Here is a 14,177-nt window from a genome sequence, read left to right as displayed (position 1 = left end):
ACATATAGATGTGTATAAGAGAGAGTATATATATATATATATATATATATATATATATATATAAATGTAGCGATATGCTATATTAAGTACTGTATTTTACTATAGCTTTAGTGAATTTTTATCTACAGTATAGTATAATTGCATTGCTTTCTAGCATTGTGGTTTTGTTTGAATTACATACATACCATACTCAAAAACATCTATTCTAAGACTATAGGCTTCCATGGCAACTGGCAGATAAGTGGGTTCTGTGGTTGGAGTGAGTAACCTGGGTATGTGTGCTTGCATAGATTAGTGTGTAGTTAGTATTGAGTTTTATGAGTGAGCAGTAGTATTAATAAAGTGTATTTTGCATTGGATTCCATATATTTTGTTGCTCGCTGTTTCATTTTGTTTGTAGTTGACAAGAACTACATTGATTTAATTACAAACCTTGCATGTATGTTGCATAGCAGGCCGCAATGCTATCATCAAACCCTCCTGAGCGATCACCTCAAAATATGTTGGCCGGGTGTTTTGCACAGCGCCTGTCAAATGGGCACCAAATTCTGCCATCTCCTTTTTCTTACCTCATTAAAAACTGAAATGATAAATTGTTTGTTGAACCAAAATGATCATTAATTTACAGTAAGACTTTCCTGTTCTTTCTGGGTCTTTAAAAGAGAGCCTGACATACTATAGCAACCAAATAACCTTATTTTTAGGCTCCACTTAATATGTAGTTATCATTACATAACCATGCTTGCTTGTGTATAAAGAACAGTGGTATTGAGTCAACTCAACTGCAATTACTGTACAATGAAGGCACATGACGTTAGTCTAACTTCTAAGCCTCACTTTCAATTGGTTCCTCCAATCAATACATTGTCTAGGCCATAGGAACTTTTAATAGCCTAAAAAACAAAAAAGAAGTCAACAAATGGATGGAAGTGGCACTAGGGCCTAGAGGCCTAGCACCCCCTACTACTAGGCGTAACTGGCCTCTACTATCATCATCATGCTAAAGGCTAAGGGCCTCTCAGCTTCTGCTACTAGGCCTACTACTAGTACTACTAGGCCCCCTATTAGCCAGAGAAGTGACAATAATAGAGCCTGACATTCTAGCTAGAGAGGCTCTATACTAGTATTAGAACTGCGTATAACAACTCCCTGGTATAACTAAATATTATAGTTGTTTTAGTTAGTTCACTAACTGCATGTTTTTGTAGTCTACCGCACTAGCTACTGACTTAGCTCATGTTACTCGGGACCAGGCCTGGACGGATGCCCTGGGGGATGTTTCGTTGGTAGAGACTTTTTACACACAGCGACTGGGTACAGAGTCTATATTCATTGTAAACATGGACGCCGCCAGCGGAGCTTCTGGGAAGTCCTCGTTCTGAATAAAGTAACTGTTTTTGTTGGTTCTTGTGAACTTTACTTTAACCAAAGTAAAAGAATGGATAAAAATGTTTCATTTAAGTCATTTGAAGCTATTCAGAGTGTTGACGTGGATAAAATAGTTTCTCTATCAGAGGCAGAACTTAGGCCGATTCTACCCGCTCTTGTGCGGATGTCGCTTTGTGCTCCCCTGGACGTTAGCAAGCAATGGATTGAGGGAAGGAAACAGTTGCTCCGCATACTGTCAGGCCTGGAGGTTGTAAATTCTATTGTTGCCCTGTTATCGGTTGATTTCAGTGCATTGGAACAAGATGCAAGAAAAGAACTGCAAATAAGGTAAAATACGTTTGTGTAATTAATTAACAATCTGTAAGTGGAATTAAAGTCGAACAATTCATCACAAGGCTTCCATGGTAACCTAGCTGATGAGCATGTTGTCAAGGCTAGCGCCCTCATTAGACTGTACTGTGCACTTAAAGGAATAGCAGGCATGAAGTAAGTGATTATAAAGTGCCATTATTAAAAAAGTTCATTTTTAATGTCTCTATATTAAGGTGTGAATATGTTTCTGAATATTTTTCTTGTTTTGTATTTAATAGATTTAGAGATGTGTATAAGAGACAGGTGTCACCACTCTCTGTTGAAGAAGCTGTTGCTTATGCTTAGAAAAGCACTTATGCAATTTTTCCATTATTTTGATGCTTCATATCTGCTTTTCAGCAAAATTATTTTTGTTGGTGTCTTTTACATATAAAACAACCAGTAATCATCATTTCAGGTTTTATTCTCATTTATATGTATGAATAGGCAAAAGCTTGGAGGAGGAGCAAAGGAAAACTTGTTAACCTCTTCGATCCAGCATGGTCTGGCCCTGGAGTTTGAGCGAAGTGATGCTGCACGGAGATTAAGACTCGTCATCAGTGAAATCCTTTTTATCATTAGTCAGGTGATCAAAGTAATTTCAAAATATAGTTTTAAAAAGAAAAAGCACACTATTGTATTTAAATGTGTATTCATGATTTGAGGAAATATTAAGTTCTTGTTAATGATTGGAATGTTAAAGGTTAATATGATTAATAATTTAATTTGTCAAAACATGCTATTCATTTTACATTTTCAACACACAGTAAGATGTTTCTTACTGTATATAGCAAAACTAGACAGTAAAGGCAATAATAATATTAAATAAAAGAGTAATTAATAAATGTAATGTTTTTTATGAAAAAGTGTCCAAGTGTCAAAATGTCAGTTCTTCATCCTTAACTACTAATGTGTGCTAACTTTCTATATACTTAATGTATATGTTTTTTGGTTTTTATATACTTAATTTATATGTTTTTGGGGGGGTTTTTTGCTATATTTTATAGATATACAATGTACATGGCAAGATTCGAGACCCAAATGATTTTGTCCAACGACCTTGTGAACTTTTCGAGACAACAGTTTACCTGGAGGAAGTATCAGATGTACTATGCATTGCTCAAGCTGGTAGGCGACGTCAATCCTCTCACCTATTTTGCTTACTACAGTACATCACTCAAGTCCTTGCATTATTATCCAATTACATATCTTCATATTACATAACTTTGATCAATTAAATAATTAATAATTCACACTGTAGCAATATAACAAATTCTAGTACAATTCCAATGTTTATTTTTTTAAACAGCTTGTACAAAAAATTGTACCCTTTATAAAGTACATTATTATGATAATTATAGCAAGAATTAATAATATTTATATAATAATAATAATGATATTATTGATAATATTTGGATACTACCTCAATTCCACCCAGATTTAGCTTTTTGTAGAAGGTTACTCAGTGACTATCCTCTTTAAATGTATGATTTAATAGTTGACCCCTATACTGTGCAAGGTACTATTTAGCCTTATTTGTCATTTTCATTATAGAACTGCCAAACTTGTTACCAATTGTACATGTTGCAGAGGCTCTACTGAGGGTCAAATATGGGTCATTTCTTCTCTGTCAGTTAGTTGTCAATGTACCAGACTGTTATTATGAAGGTAGGTTCCTACTGTACATTCAGTATTCATTTCTTAAGATGTCGAGCTTTAACTTGACGATTAAGCTGCGTGCAGGTTTTGAATTCAAATCCAGTAAAATCTTGGGAAGGTTTGTCAAGGAAACAACAACTTTAATCTCCAAACATTAAGATTCCAAGGAGTGGTAGAAAGTATGTAAAAAAAAGACATTTTAATATTTTATCTTTGTCTGAGTCCACTTACCATATGACCAATGCAAATGTGTTAATTTGATTGCAGTTTGCAAGTACTTAATAATGAATGGAGAGAAGCAGGATGAGGATACATTAGGGGGCAGACGACGATGCCATGCATTACGAATGCTAGCTAATATGAACCCTAAACAGGCACTCACCATTAGATCACTGACAGTAAGCAACACATGTTACAGTATATTGTATTATTGTTAAATGTATGGGAAAAAACTTTAAAACATAAATATGTGACCAAATTATTTAGATAATTATGAATGTAATGTAATCTGGCGAAACATGCACAATTATTTTTAATATATGGTAACCTTCATTCTTAATCTGTCAAACTATCTTATTTTCTGAAAACAAATGTAGAAATATGACAAAAATAATTACTTAACATGTTTGTTTGATGGTGTGTCAGGTAGAAGAGTGTAAAATGGCGGGCTTAGCCGTCGCGCTTTCATTGGATCACGGCAAGGAGGTGACATCTGGCAATGGTGTTAATGATGTCATCAGTTTCATCAGTGGACTGTTGCTTAGTAGCAATGCTTCAGTTAGGAATTGGTTCTCAATCTACATCAGGAATGCTCAAAAGGTCAGTGGACATTTTTACGAAGACCATCATGGTAATTAGTGGATGAGACCACCCTGCATACAATATCAACCTGCCCTCCCCCTCTAAATGTCCTCTGAAAACAAACCCTTTAAACTAAGAAGGATTATTGTTTTCTTTCCATTAAAGTTGTTTGTTTTTTAATTTAATGTTTTAATAATGTTTCTACACTGTTTGAATATTTTTCTCAATTTTCACTTCTCACATTGTCACATTCTTAATCAAATTTGAAGTAAAAAAATTTCCTATCATCTAGCCACCTCTAAACACCCATCCCAGACTGTATAGTAAGGCATGTGCAGGAAATATATCCTCTCCATAAATATTAGGCTTAGAAGTCCATCTGCGCATATTATAAAATAATAACCGATGTCGACGCAGATTTTGCCTAACATTAGGCTTTGACCTAATCTTAATAATATTAAGATTAGTTAACCAATGTATTATGCAGACTTAATTACGATCCTGTGCACCTATTTTCCTAGTGATTTTCCACACAAATTTGGGATAGTTTTTGAGGTAAATACTTTACAGTATTGCACCCATCTATCTTTGACACTCTCTCGTTTCTGTCTTGCCTCTAAGCCCACAAGAACTCAAAGAACCTCCCCCACCATTGTAGCCTCATCAAATACATACTATTTTTGTCTTGACTCTAGTACATAACTCTTGTGAATAAACCTAATTAAACAGTTAGTTTTTTCCCAGAAGAAATCAAATGCAAGCTCATCGATGCTGTACTCACTCAAGAAGCACCTCCTGCAAGAACTAGCAAACATTATCCCATCACAAGGCTTCCATGGTAACCTAGCTGATGAGCATGTTGTCAAGGCTAGCGCCCTCATTAGACTGTACTGTGCACTTAAAGGAATTGCAGGCATGAAGTAAGTGATTATAAAGTTGCCATTATTAAAAAAGGTCATTTTTAATGTCTCTATATTAAGGTGTGAATATGTTTCTGAATATTATTCTTGTTTTGTATTTAATAGATTTAGCACAGAGGAAAACGTACAGCTGTTATATTTGGTAACGTGCCACCCACAGCCATGCGCAGCAGGTGTTAGATTGGTATCTCTGGCATTGTGTATGTTGCTAGCATGTCCATTCTTGCAAAGGTAATTAAAGCTAATAATCTTATGTCTACCTCTCTGTAGCAATTCTCATTTTAAATGATTATGATAATCTGTAATATGTAATTATTGTAGTACTTCTTTTACAGTAAAAAAAATACATTTAATCAATATGTATTTATTTAGGTGTATTACACACAAATACAAAGAGTTTCAAAAAGCTGGAAATTTGTATATAAATAAATAGAATACTATTACAAACACAGAAAGAACAGATCAGGAAAAGGTGTTAACTAATATTACATTACTGTCAAAACCAGGTACAATTTTAAAATATACAAATTAAAATATATAAATTAAAATATATTATGAAAAAATTATTATGGTTAAAAACAGGAGCAGGAATATGTATTGATTATGATCAAAAGCATATTGTTATTATATTATTATTATATTATTATTATATTGTTATTATATTATTATTATATTATTATTATATTATTATATTGTTATTATATTGTTATTATATTATTATTATATTGTTATTATATTATTATTATATTATTATTATATTGTAGTCCAGAGGAGACTCAGGCAGTAACAAGTTGGATCCAGTGGCTGGTAAAGGAAGGGGCAGATTTCGAAAGGTAAATATTGACACAATTATTTGTAGAACTTAAAGGAATACAAGCTGAACACATTGTCAATCAATTTTTATTTCAAATCATCATATAACAAGAGCAACCACTCACAAGTCCACACGTTCCTCCACGCTTAAATACGGTACAGGCGCAATTTATTATATTGGGTTTTTTGGAAGAGCTAATAAGATAGAATTTTTATTTGTACAAAATTAAATTGTCTTAAAATTGAAAAAAAAATTGAAAAAAATTGAATACCAAGACGCTTTTAAAGTTTTGGTAACAAGAACAGCAGTGATGTTCTGGGGTCAGCACCCTGTGCGGACCTAAAAATATTCTAAGAGTTGTATTGTTGCCTTATTGATTTCAGTGCAAATGTATATGTGCTTCACTCAGTAATAAATCTGTTGCATTATTCTGTTTCAGTACAAGTGGTGTGCGTGCTTCCTTTAGTGAGATGTTGTTGTTAATGGCAATTCACTTTCATGCCAATCAGCTGCATGCTGTGGTTGACTTAGTTTGCTCAACATTAGCAATGAAGGTAAGAACAGTATGAAACTCTTATAACAGTGCACTAACAATGATACTAACAACTATACAATTCAATATGTGTTATTATCTTCATTTAATAGTAGTATGGTGTATTTATTATATTCATTGCTTATTTATAGTACCAGGGTGGAGTAGAAGTCATCTCCCACAGACCCTAGTTAAGCTTAAAAGGCCCATCTGAGTTCCTCTATTAAAAAGGGATTTTATGATACATATACTAACTTATTAATGGATTGATTTCACCTTTCATGTAGCATAGGTGAAAATATATGTTATCACCTGAAATCTTACAATAACCTAATTTGACTTAACTTATGATTTGTATCATTGATAGATAATGAAATCATAGAAAAAGATCATAAAACAAATGAATCATGTTAATTTTTTAGATTCCTGTGAGGCCAAATTCTTTATCCAGGATGAGAATAATGTTCACACAAGAAATATTCACAGAAGAGGTAAGAAGGCGAGAACCAGGGATGGATCCGGGAGGGTTGGGTGTTGCACGGGTGGGGAAAGAGGGAAGCATGGTACTCTAAGTTACTTTTCAATTTAAAAATAAATGTGCCGGGGTCTATGGTCAAGCATGGCACATCGCATGGCCCCTACCCAGATTTTTTTCTCTGGATCTGCCCCTGTAAACATTTTGGACTTCATATTACAAACTGTTTTTATATAATGAAATAATTTCATCTGGTTTCAATTGGTGGAATATGATTGTTATTCTTTGTAAATAAACCAGTACGTTTACCTTAGACAGGACGTTTCTTTTGGCTGTAAGCCAGACCAGTTGTGACGTTTTTGGCTAGGTATTATTACAGTTTTTATATAAAGTGTACTTAATACAAAAATCATATCATATTCTTTGATGATTACCCCTACTTTTGTGTTGTCAAGGTGAAACATGTGCTAGCCACGAAAGCAGGTAAAATGTCTATGGCTCATTTTCACAAAGAAAATACCAACCATTGGCAACTGAGATTTAGCTTGGTTGATGAGTGTTTACTGCACTTCAAGTACCTTGTTCAATCTCTGTAGTCGCCCAGAGTTTATTTGCTACACTTTGTAAACTATCTCTCTGTTGATATCCATACACCAGGCAATCTGTAAAACATCTAATTTTTTTTCTCCTGCCCAAAAGGTTGTTACAGCTCATGCAGTTACTGTTGCTGTGACCTCTAACCTCTCAGCAGACATTACAGGTTTTCTTCCAGTGCATTGTGTTTATCAGTTATTGAAGAGCAGAGCTTTTGCAAAGTACCAAGTACAAATCAAGGTATGGTATACTAAAAAGGTTTAGTTATAAATTACTCAAGTTTTTCACAATTATCTTCATTTTAAAATGAGAAAATAGTACAAAATACATGCACATGTTTGTTTATTTAAATTTCTGTCATAACAATAATTCAGAATATGAAAATCAAAACCAGCTAGTAAAGAAAAAAATAGGTGAAAAAATCTATGCAAAGTCAGTCTTCTCTAAACAAATAGCACCAAGAAATTGACCGTCAATTACCACTTTCTGACCTCTGTTGTAACTAGAAAATCTATGTTTTTGTTTTATGTTTTGTAGGATTGGATTTATAAGCAGATATGTGCCAGTTCAGCTCCTTTACACCCTCTTCTCCCAGGCCTAATGGAAGTGTTTGTCAACACCATCATCTACCCAACTCGCTCTGCTGGAAAGTCATTATCAAACCAGCCTTTATCTGAGTCTGAAATTCTTGCAGTGTTTCAGTCATCAAATGTATGGCTAGCTTCAAAAACTAGGGAGGAGGCTAATGGAGATAGTGCAGGCCCAGGACTAAGTGAGCAGGAGAAAGGAGACAGTGCAGGTCTAGGCCTAACTTCTCAGCTTCTAACACTTTATTACATCCTTCTTTATGAGGATTGCCTTCTATCACATAAGAAAGCTGCAGGTAATATTATTTATCATCAATTATATTTTGTGTGAACATATACAATATTGCTTTTAAATCTAAACATGCAGAACTTCCTTATTGAAACACAAGCCTTCCTGCAGACAGTGTCATTATTACTTGCGCACACACAGTGTCATTATTATTTGTGACACAATGTCAATGTTATTCGTGAACACATTGTCATTATTTTTCATGAGTTTTCATGATTAATTACCAGGTAACATCAACAAGTACAGTTCATATTCGACTGATCTGATGACCAAGGTACCCATTAAGTACCTGCTTCACTCTGCTCAGCAACATCAGAAGGCCTATTCAGGTTTGTACCCTTCCATCTTGAGACTTGTAGCCACACACTATCCTCATCTCTGCCTGGTGGAGGACTGGTTATCAGAGGAGCTTGTTGATAGTCCTGCAGTGGTTCATAGCCTGGTGTACCCACACAACTTGCCAGTCTGCTCTCCTCTTAGGCTACAAGAAGGTAGGTTTTTCTGCTTGTGACCATAAGCTTTGATTTTGTAGTTGTTTTAGTAGGATTTGTTTTTCATAAGTTCACATGCAGTTGCTCATGGGTTATTCAAAAGAAAAGTCAATAAAAGTTAATCTTAATTTGCTGTATGTTTGTGTTTGATTCTGCTGATTCAATGAATGAAAGGGCATATTTAATTTAGATTTAGATTTTAATTCATCAAAAATTTTGGCAGGTATTTTGCCAATAAAATCCATTAAGGTTAATTTTTTTATACTTGAAACTCATTAGTCAATGTATGGATTTACAGACTAAATCCTCCATCAAGACACAAAACAAAATTACTTTACTTTTTTGTTTTATTGTTTTCACATTGCTTTTACAATTCTCTCACGCCATCCCTTATCCTTTGACCCCATAGCTTTGATGACCTGCACAGAAGATCCTTCAGTAGTGTTGCAGTTAATGGCTCGTCTTAGTCACCTACCAGCGCATAGGCTCATGTCGTTTGCAGATGTCATAGTAAAAAGTCTCCAGAGAATTCTTGAACCAGATGTTCCCTGTAAAGTTGTAACTATGGTGATGACCCTCTGGCGTCATCTTAACACTGTGATGCCAAGGAGGTGAGGAAATTTGCTAAACATATCTTTTAATGACAGTTCTTAACATTCAGTGTATGATATGTTATCATATAATAATCATTTTTTTACAGATTGAGGGTGATGACAGTGAATATACTTGAAGCTAAGAACCAGTTGTCACCATACAGTGAAGAGGATATAATCTTAGATCCACTGATAGTGCTCAGGTGTGATAGAAGGGTTTTTAGGTAAGCTATAAGTAAATACTTACTGTATTACAATAAATTTTCCACTAATGGTGCTCAGGTGTGGTAGAAGGGTGTTCAGGTAAGCAATAAGTAAATACTAACCTGGTGGACAGTGTCATGTTGATTTCAGATCCACTGATAGTGCTCAGGTGTGATAGAAGGGTGTTCAGGTAAGCTATAAGTACTATATATTACTATATAAATACCTTACTGTTACTTCGACTTCCCTTGAATGGCATTTAATATATTTTTTAGGTGTTGTCCGATTCTTGAAGTCGTACTCCAGATGTTAACAGCATTTTTAGCAGCTTCTAGGGCGTTTCTCTTTACTCATCTCCAAGCAAGTTCTGGTCCATCAGTCAACAAGAAACAAGACGTGGCACCAGTGTGCACAGAGCAAGAGAAGGAGGAGCTTCGTAGTGCATTGGTAGCAGCACAGGAGAGCACTGCTGTACAGATTCTTTTGGAAATCTGCCTCCCTTTTGAAGGAGAACAGGTACCGTAGGGTTTATATTATTTAAAGTAATATTATGTATTAATTAATTAAGTTAGTTGCATGGCAATGAATGTGCTTGTGATGAAAGTGGTGTGATAATGATTGGTATTGATGGCGCTGATTACAATATTGAAGATGACATGGTGGCAGAGGCAGATATTGGTGATGGAAACAGTGATGATGATTGTAGTTGTCATGGTGATCATATCATTCTGTATTTAGATAATAACACAAGTGTCTGTGCTAAGGTTAATGCATTATTATTGTTTTTGTATTTTTGTAGTTTGATGGAAGCTTATGGTGATGATGCTGATTATTATGTGATTCTAGTTGTGACGATGGGGGTCATATCTGTGATATGGTTAACATGTTATATATTGTTTGTATTTTTGTAGTTGGATGGGAGCATGTTGAATTCTGTAAGGGAGGTACAGTGTCTTGTATGCTGTCAGTTACATCAGATTTTCATATCTGATCCTGGTTTAGTCAAACTTGTTCATTTCCAGGTAAATATTTCACCATTCTATCTACATTTTAAAAATAATAATATTTTAATTGTGGATTTTTCCTGATAGGCACACCCTACCTTAGTAGAATGTATTTCATTACATTTGCATATTATGTAATTTGTGTGTTTATATCTGATAGGGGTATCATATTTCATTTCATCTCATTACATTTGCGTATTATGTAATTTGTGTGTTTATATCTGATAGGGGTATCATATTACATTTCATCTCATTACATTTGCATATTATGTAATTTGTGTGTTTATATCAGATAGAGGTATCATATTGCATTTCATCTCATTACATTTGCGTATTATGTAATTTGTAGCCTGGTTCACGTCGAACTTTATCTAGATATACCCGTCTTGAAACATAATACGATAATCCTCTAATTGCGTTCAATGCCAAGTTAGAGCCAGATAAACAGCCAGCCAGTTTCAGGCCGTCGACGTCACATGGTGGAAAGGCTTGTTTAATAAAAAATCTACTGTATTTTACCTGGGAACAGTGAACCTCTAGTACCAAGTGGTACTCGTTCAAAAAAAACTGTAAACTACTGTAGAGAAGGTGTGAGTTTCCACTACTAGTACCTACCCTAGCTGACCAGTACGAACCAACGACAGTGCAGCAGCGTGTTCTATCGCAATCTAAGTAGTAGATTCTCTAGGCACTAGCTAATTTACCTTCGATAAAAAACGAATTATTTTAATCGCTAGCTAGCATTCTTCCATTTAACAAAATATTGTATTAATTTTCATTAAAATGTCTGTATACAGTACTTATGGACATTTATGTCCTGTTTTGTAGTTTTAGATCGCTTAATTGTGTTGTTTACATGCACTTCGCGAAAATCTAGCTTCGCGGTGTCAAATAAGTTGCTGACTTCCACACACTTTTTTATTTCGTCATCGTAAACATGTGCGCTCATTTTAACGACTTGGCGTTGGTGGTAGTTCATTGAAACTGAATTAATAGAGACTATTATAGCAGAAATGGAAAAGATTGAATTGTCAATAAATAAATACAACAAATCTGATTTTATTATTAAGAAAAATATACATTATCACATAATACGCAAATGTAATGAGTGTGTTTAAATCTGATAGGGGTATCATATTGCATTTCATCTCATTACATTTGCGTATTATGTAATTTGTGTGTTTATTTCTGATAGTGGTATCATAGTGGGTTTCATCTTTACATTTGCATATTATTCATTGTGTGTGTTTATTTATTGATAGGGTTATCCTAGTGAACTGCTGCCCATCACAGTTGCAGGCATTCCATCAATGCATATATGTCTTGACTTCATTCCAGAGCTTCTAAGCCAGCCACAGATAGAAAAACAGGTAAATGCACAGAGATTGATTGTTTTTGACTAGTGATTTATGGATAATGATGTTAACATTAATTATGTTGATGCCAATGTTTTTGAAACATTTATAATGATGTCCATTCTGATTTGCTTGAACCCTTTCCGAAACCGGCCTCCGGGCTTAATTGGCTATCCTCTGCTTTGCATGCTTAATTGTATTTGGAAGGGAGGGATATGTTAATGGGTGTGTCTCATTTTTCACTTTTTAGTATGATTACTTATTTATTACATTTATAAACTTTCCTAAAATTTAATGTTAAAATTTTCTTAGATGAAGCAATATCTATTACTTATTTCTGATGATGATGATAATAGTGATGATTATGTTATGGTGATAATAATGAGATAGACAATTAAAATTTTTGTGGTAACAATGATAAGATTAGACAATGACAATGCAGATACTGATGATGAGAGTAATTATAGTGATGATGATAGTGATGGTATTGATTAAACTGTCCTTAATGTTAATTTTCTAATTGTATTTGCTCACGAAAAAATATAATTTATTCTTTCAGAGTTTTGCAGTCGAGCTTGTTTCACATATTTGTCAGCAGTATGCTTTGCCAAAGTCCCTCAGCATAGCCAGACTTTCAATTAACGTACTACTCACTAATTTAATGGGTTTGTAGATGCCTTTTTATACTCTGTCAGATGATTGTTGGTTGAGCGCACTGGAAGGGCAGCATACTTATTTTGAAAAATACAAATGGCTTTTACATATTTTGCTGTCAAGTGTCAAACAGCAAAGAACACATCATTTTGTGAACCTGTTGTCAAGTCCTTCCATGTTTACATCATTATCCATCAGTCCACACATCCATCCAAGTATTCGTTCTTCCATCCAATTTAATATTCTTCTATTCATTCATTTATTTATCCATTCATATATACATTCACAAATCAATTCATGCATTATTCCTCCATTCATTAACTCATTAATTCAACCATATAGTCATTCCTTCATCTATTTATTCATTCTTTCATTCATGCTTTCATCCAGTTATTTTTTTCATCTATTTATTCATTAGTCCATTAATTTGTTCATGCATTCATTTATCTAAAAAGTCACCAATCATTCATTATGAATTCATTTGTAGAAAAAAAACGTTTTAAAGCTTTATTTGTTATTTTCTCTTCTTTCCAGTATTACCAGGGGATGAAAGAGGCAAATTCTTTGCACCTCTTCTGCCCTCTCTCGTCAGAATTGCCAAAGCTTTCCCACCACTCTATGAAGACATCACATCCTTCCTTATTCAGTTGGGGCAGGTGTGTGGAGCATCCCTAGCCACCAGCCACAGCACACATGGACCCATGCTACTGTCCCCAAAATTTGAAAAGATGTTAACACAAGATCAACTACATGATGATAGAGAATTAAAAAAACTAACTCAACTAACTTTTATGGACATTCTTGACGAAGCGGTCTTGAATAAAGGTGTCTTTTGAGTTTCACTATTAGGAGACACATCAGTTGCAGTATTGCATTTGATCAAATGTACTGTATTTGTATATTGCGCCCTCTATCAAAATATAGCATTATTTACCTTGTAAATTGTTACTGACCAAAGTAAAGGTCAAGTTGTATATGTATTTTGTTTAAAATGCAAATATTTTTGAAAACACAGATTTTTGTTTTTTTCTTGGATTGATTGATTTTGTATGCTGTAGTGCACAGCCTGCAGGCAATGTATGCCATACTTACAACATAAAGTCATTTCTTGTTCACATACACCGTTGGTGGATGTGAAATTGTGGTGAGGGTTGCCATGGCAACCCCCAAAATACCCAAAGTACCATTTCTCTGTTTAGTCAGCTGCCGTTTTTTTACCGCAAAACAGTCATACACAGCAAAAACATGTATTGGACAAGGCAGCGGGACAATGCCAATCTGTCAGAAAACTTCAGCGCAGATGTTTGTAACCTTTGCAGTAGAATTAATTGTGGAAACAGTTTTTCTCTGACAATTTTTTACAACGAAGAAGTTAACATTTTCCGACAATTAGCGTGTATTTACATGACGCGAAGTGTCTGCTCCGGTCTTTTCTGTCGGAAACACAATTTTCCCGACAAAATTT

The 14,177-nt window shown here is 34.5% G+C and overlaps 2 protein-coding genes across 4 annotated transcripts in view; one reads left to right on the top strand and one right to left on the bottom strand.

The window, feature by feature from the left end:
• The window catches only part of LOC117121959 (peroxisome assembly protein 12-like), a gene marked incomplete in the record, with an annotated part of 5,993 nt that extends 4,668 nt beyond the window's left edge, over window positions 1-1,325 (bottom strand). The window contains 3 exon segments of the mRNA XM_033267397.1: window positions 433-580; window positions 784-893; window positions 1,230-1,325. Coding sequence (XP_033123288.1) covers window positions 433-555 — 123 coding nt within the window.
• Window positions 1,321-13,722, top strand: LOC117121958 (integrator complex subunit 2-like). 3 transcript variants are annotated; one of them, XM_033267392.1, is made up of 21 exons: window positions 1,321-1,716; window positions 2,188-2,326; window positions 2,748-2,868; window positions 3,295-3,408; window positions 3,667-3,797; window positions 4,045-4,218; window positions 4,930-5,120; window positions 5,226-5,351; window positions 5,885-5,953; window positions 6,374-6,488; window positions 6,889-6,957; window positions 7,641-7,775; window positions 8,073-8,418; window positions 8,639-8,902; window positions 9,312-9,513; window positions 9,603-9,719; window positions 9,975-10,215; window positions 10,611-10,721; window positions 11,966-12,073; window positions 12,618-12,723; window positions 13,247-13,722. In XM_033267392.1, exons 1-21 carry the CDS (start codon window positions 1,439-1,441, stop codon window positions 13,546-13,548), a joined length of 3,459 nt encoding a protein of 1,152 aa, XP_033123283.1. In that variant the 5' UTR covers window positions 1,321-1,438; the 3' UTR covers window positions 13,549-13,722. The 3 variants fall into 3 exon arrangements, with proteins under 3 accessions (XP_033123283.1, XP_033123287.1, XP_033123286.1); XM_033267396.1 differs by having other exon boundaries at window positions 1,323-1,716; window positions 4,948-5,120; XM_033267395.1 differs by having other exon boundaries at window positions 1,323-1,716; window positions 4,945-5,120.
• Window positions 13,723-14,177: the final 455 nt, after the last annotated feature.

Source organism: Anneissia japonica, unplaced genomic scaffold (assembly GCF_011630105.1).
Source record: "Anneissia japonica isolate Jap-2015-1 unplaced genomic scaffold, ASM1163010v1 scaffold352_len1594369_cov220, whole genome shotgun sequence".
Lineage (NCBI taxonomy): Eukaryota > Metazoa > Echinodermata > Crinoidea > Comatulida > Comatulidae > Anneissia > Anneissia japonica.
This window is presented reverse-complemented; position numbering and strand designations above follow the sequence as displayed.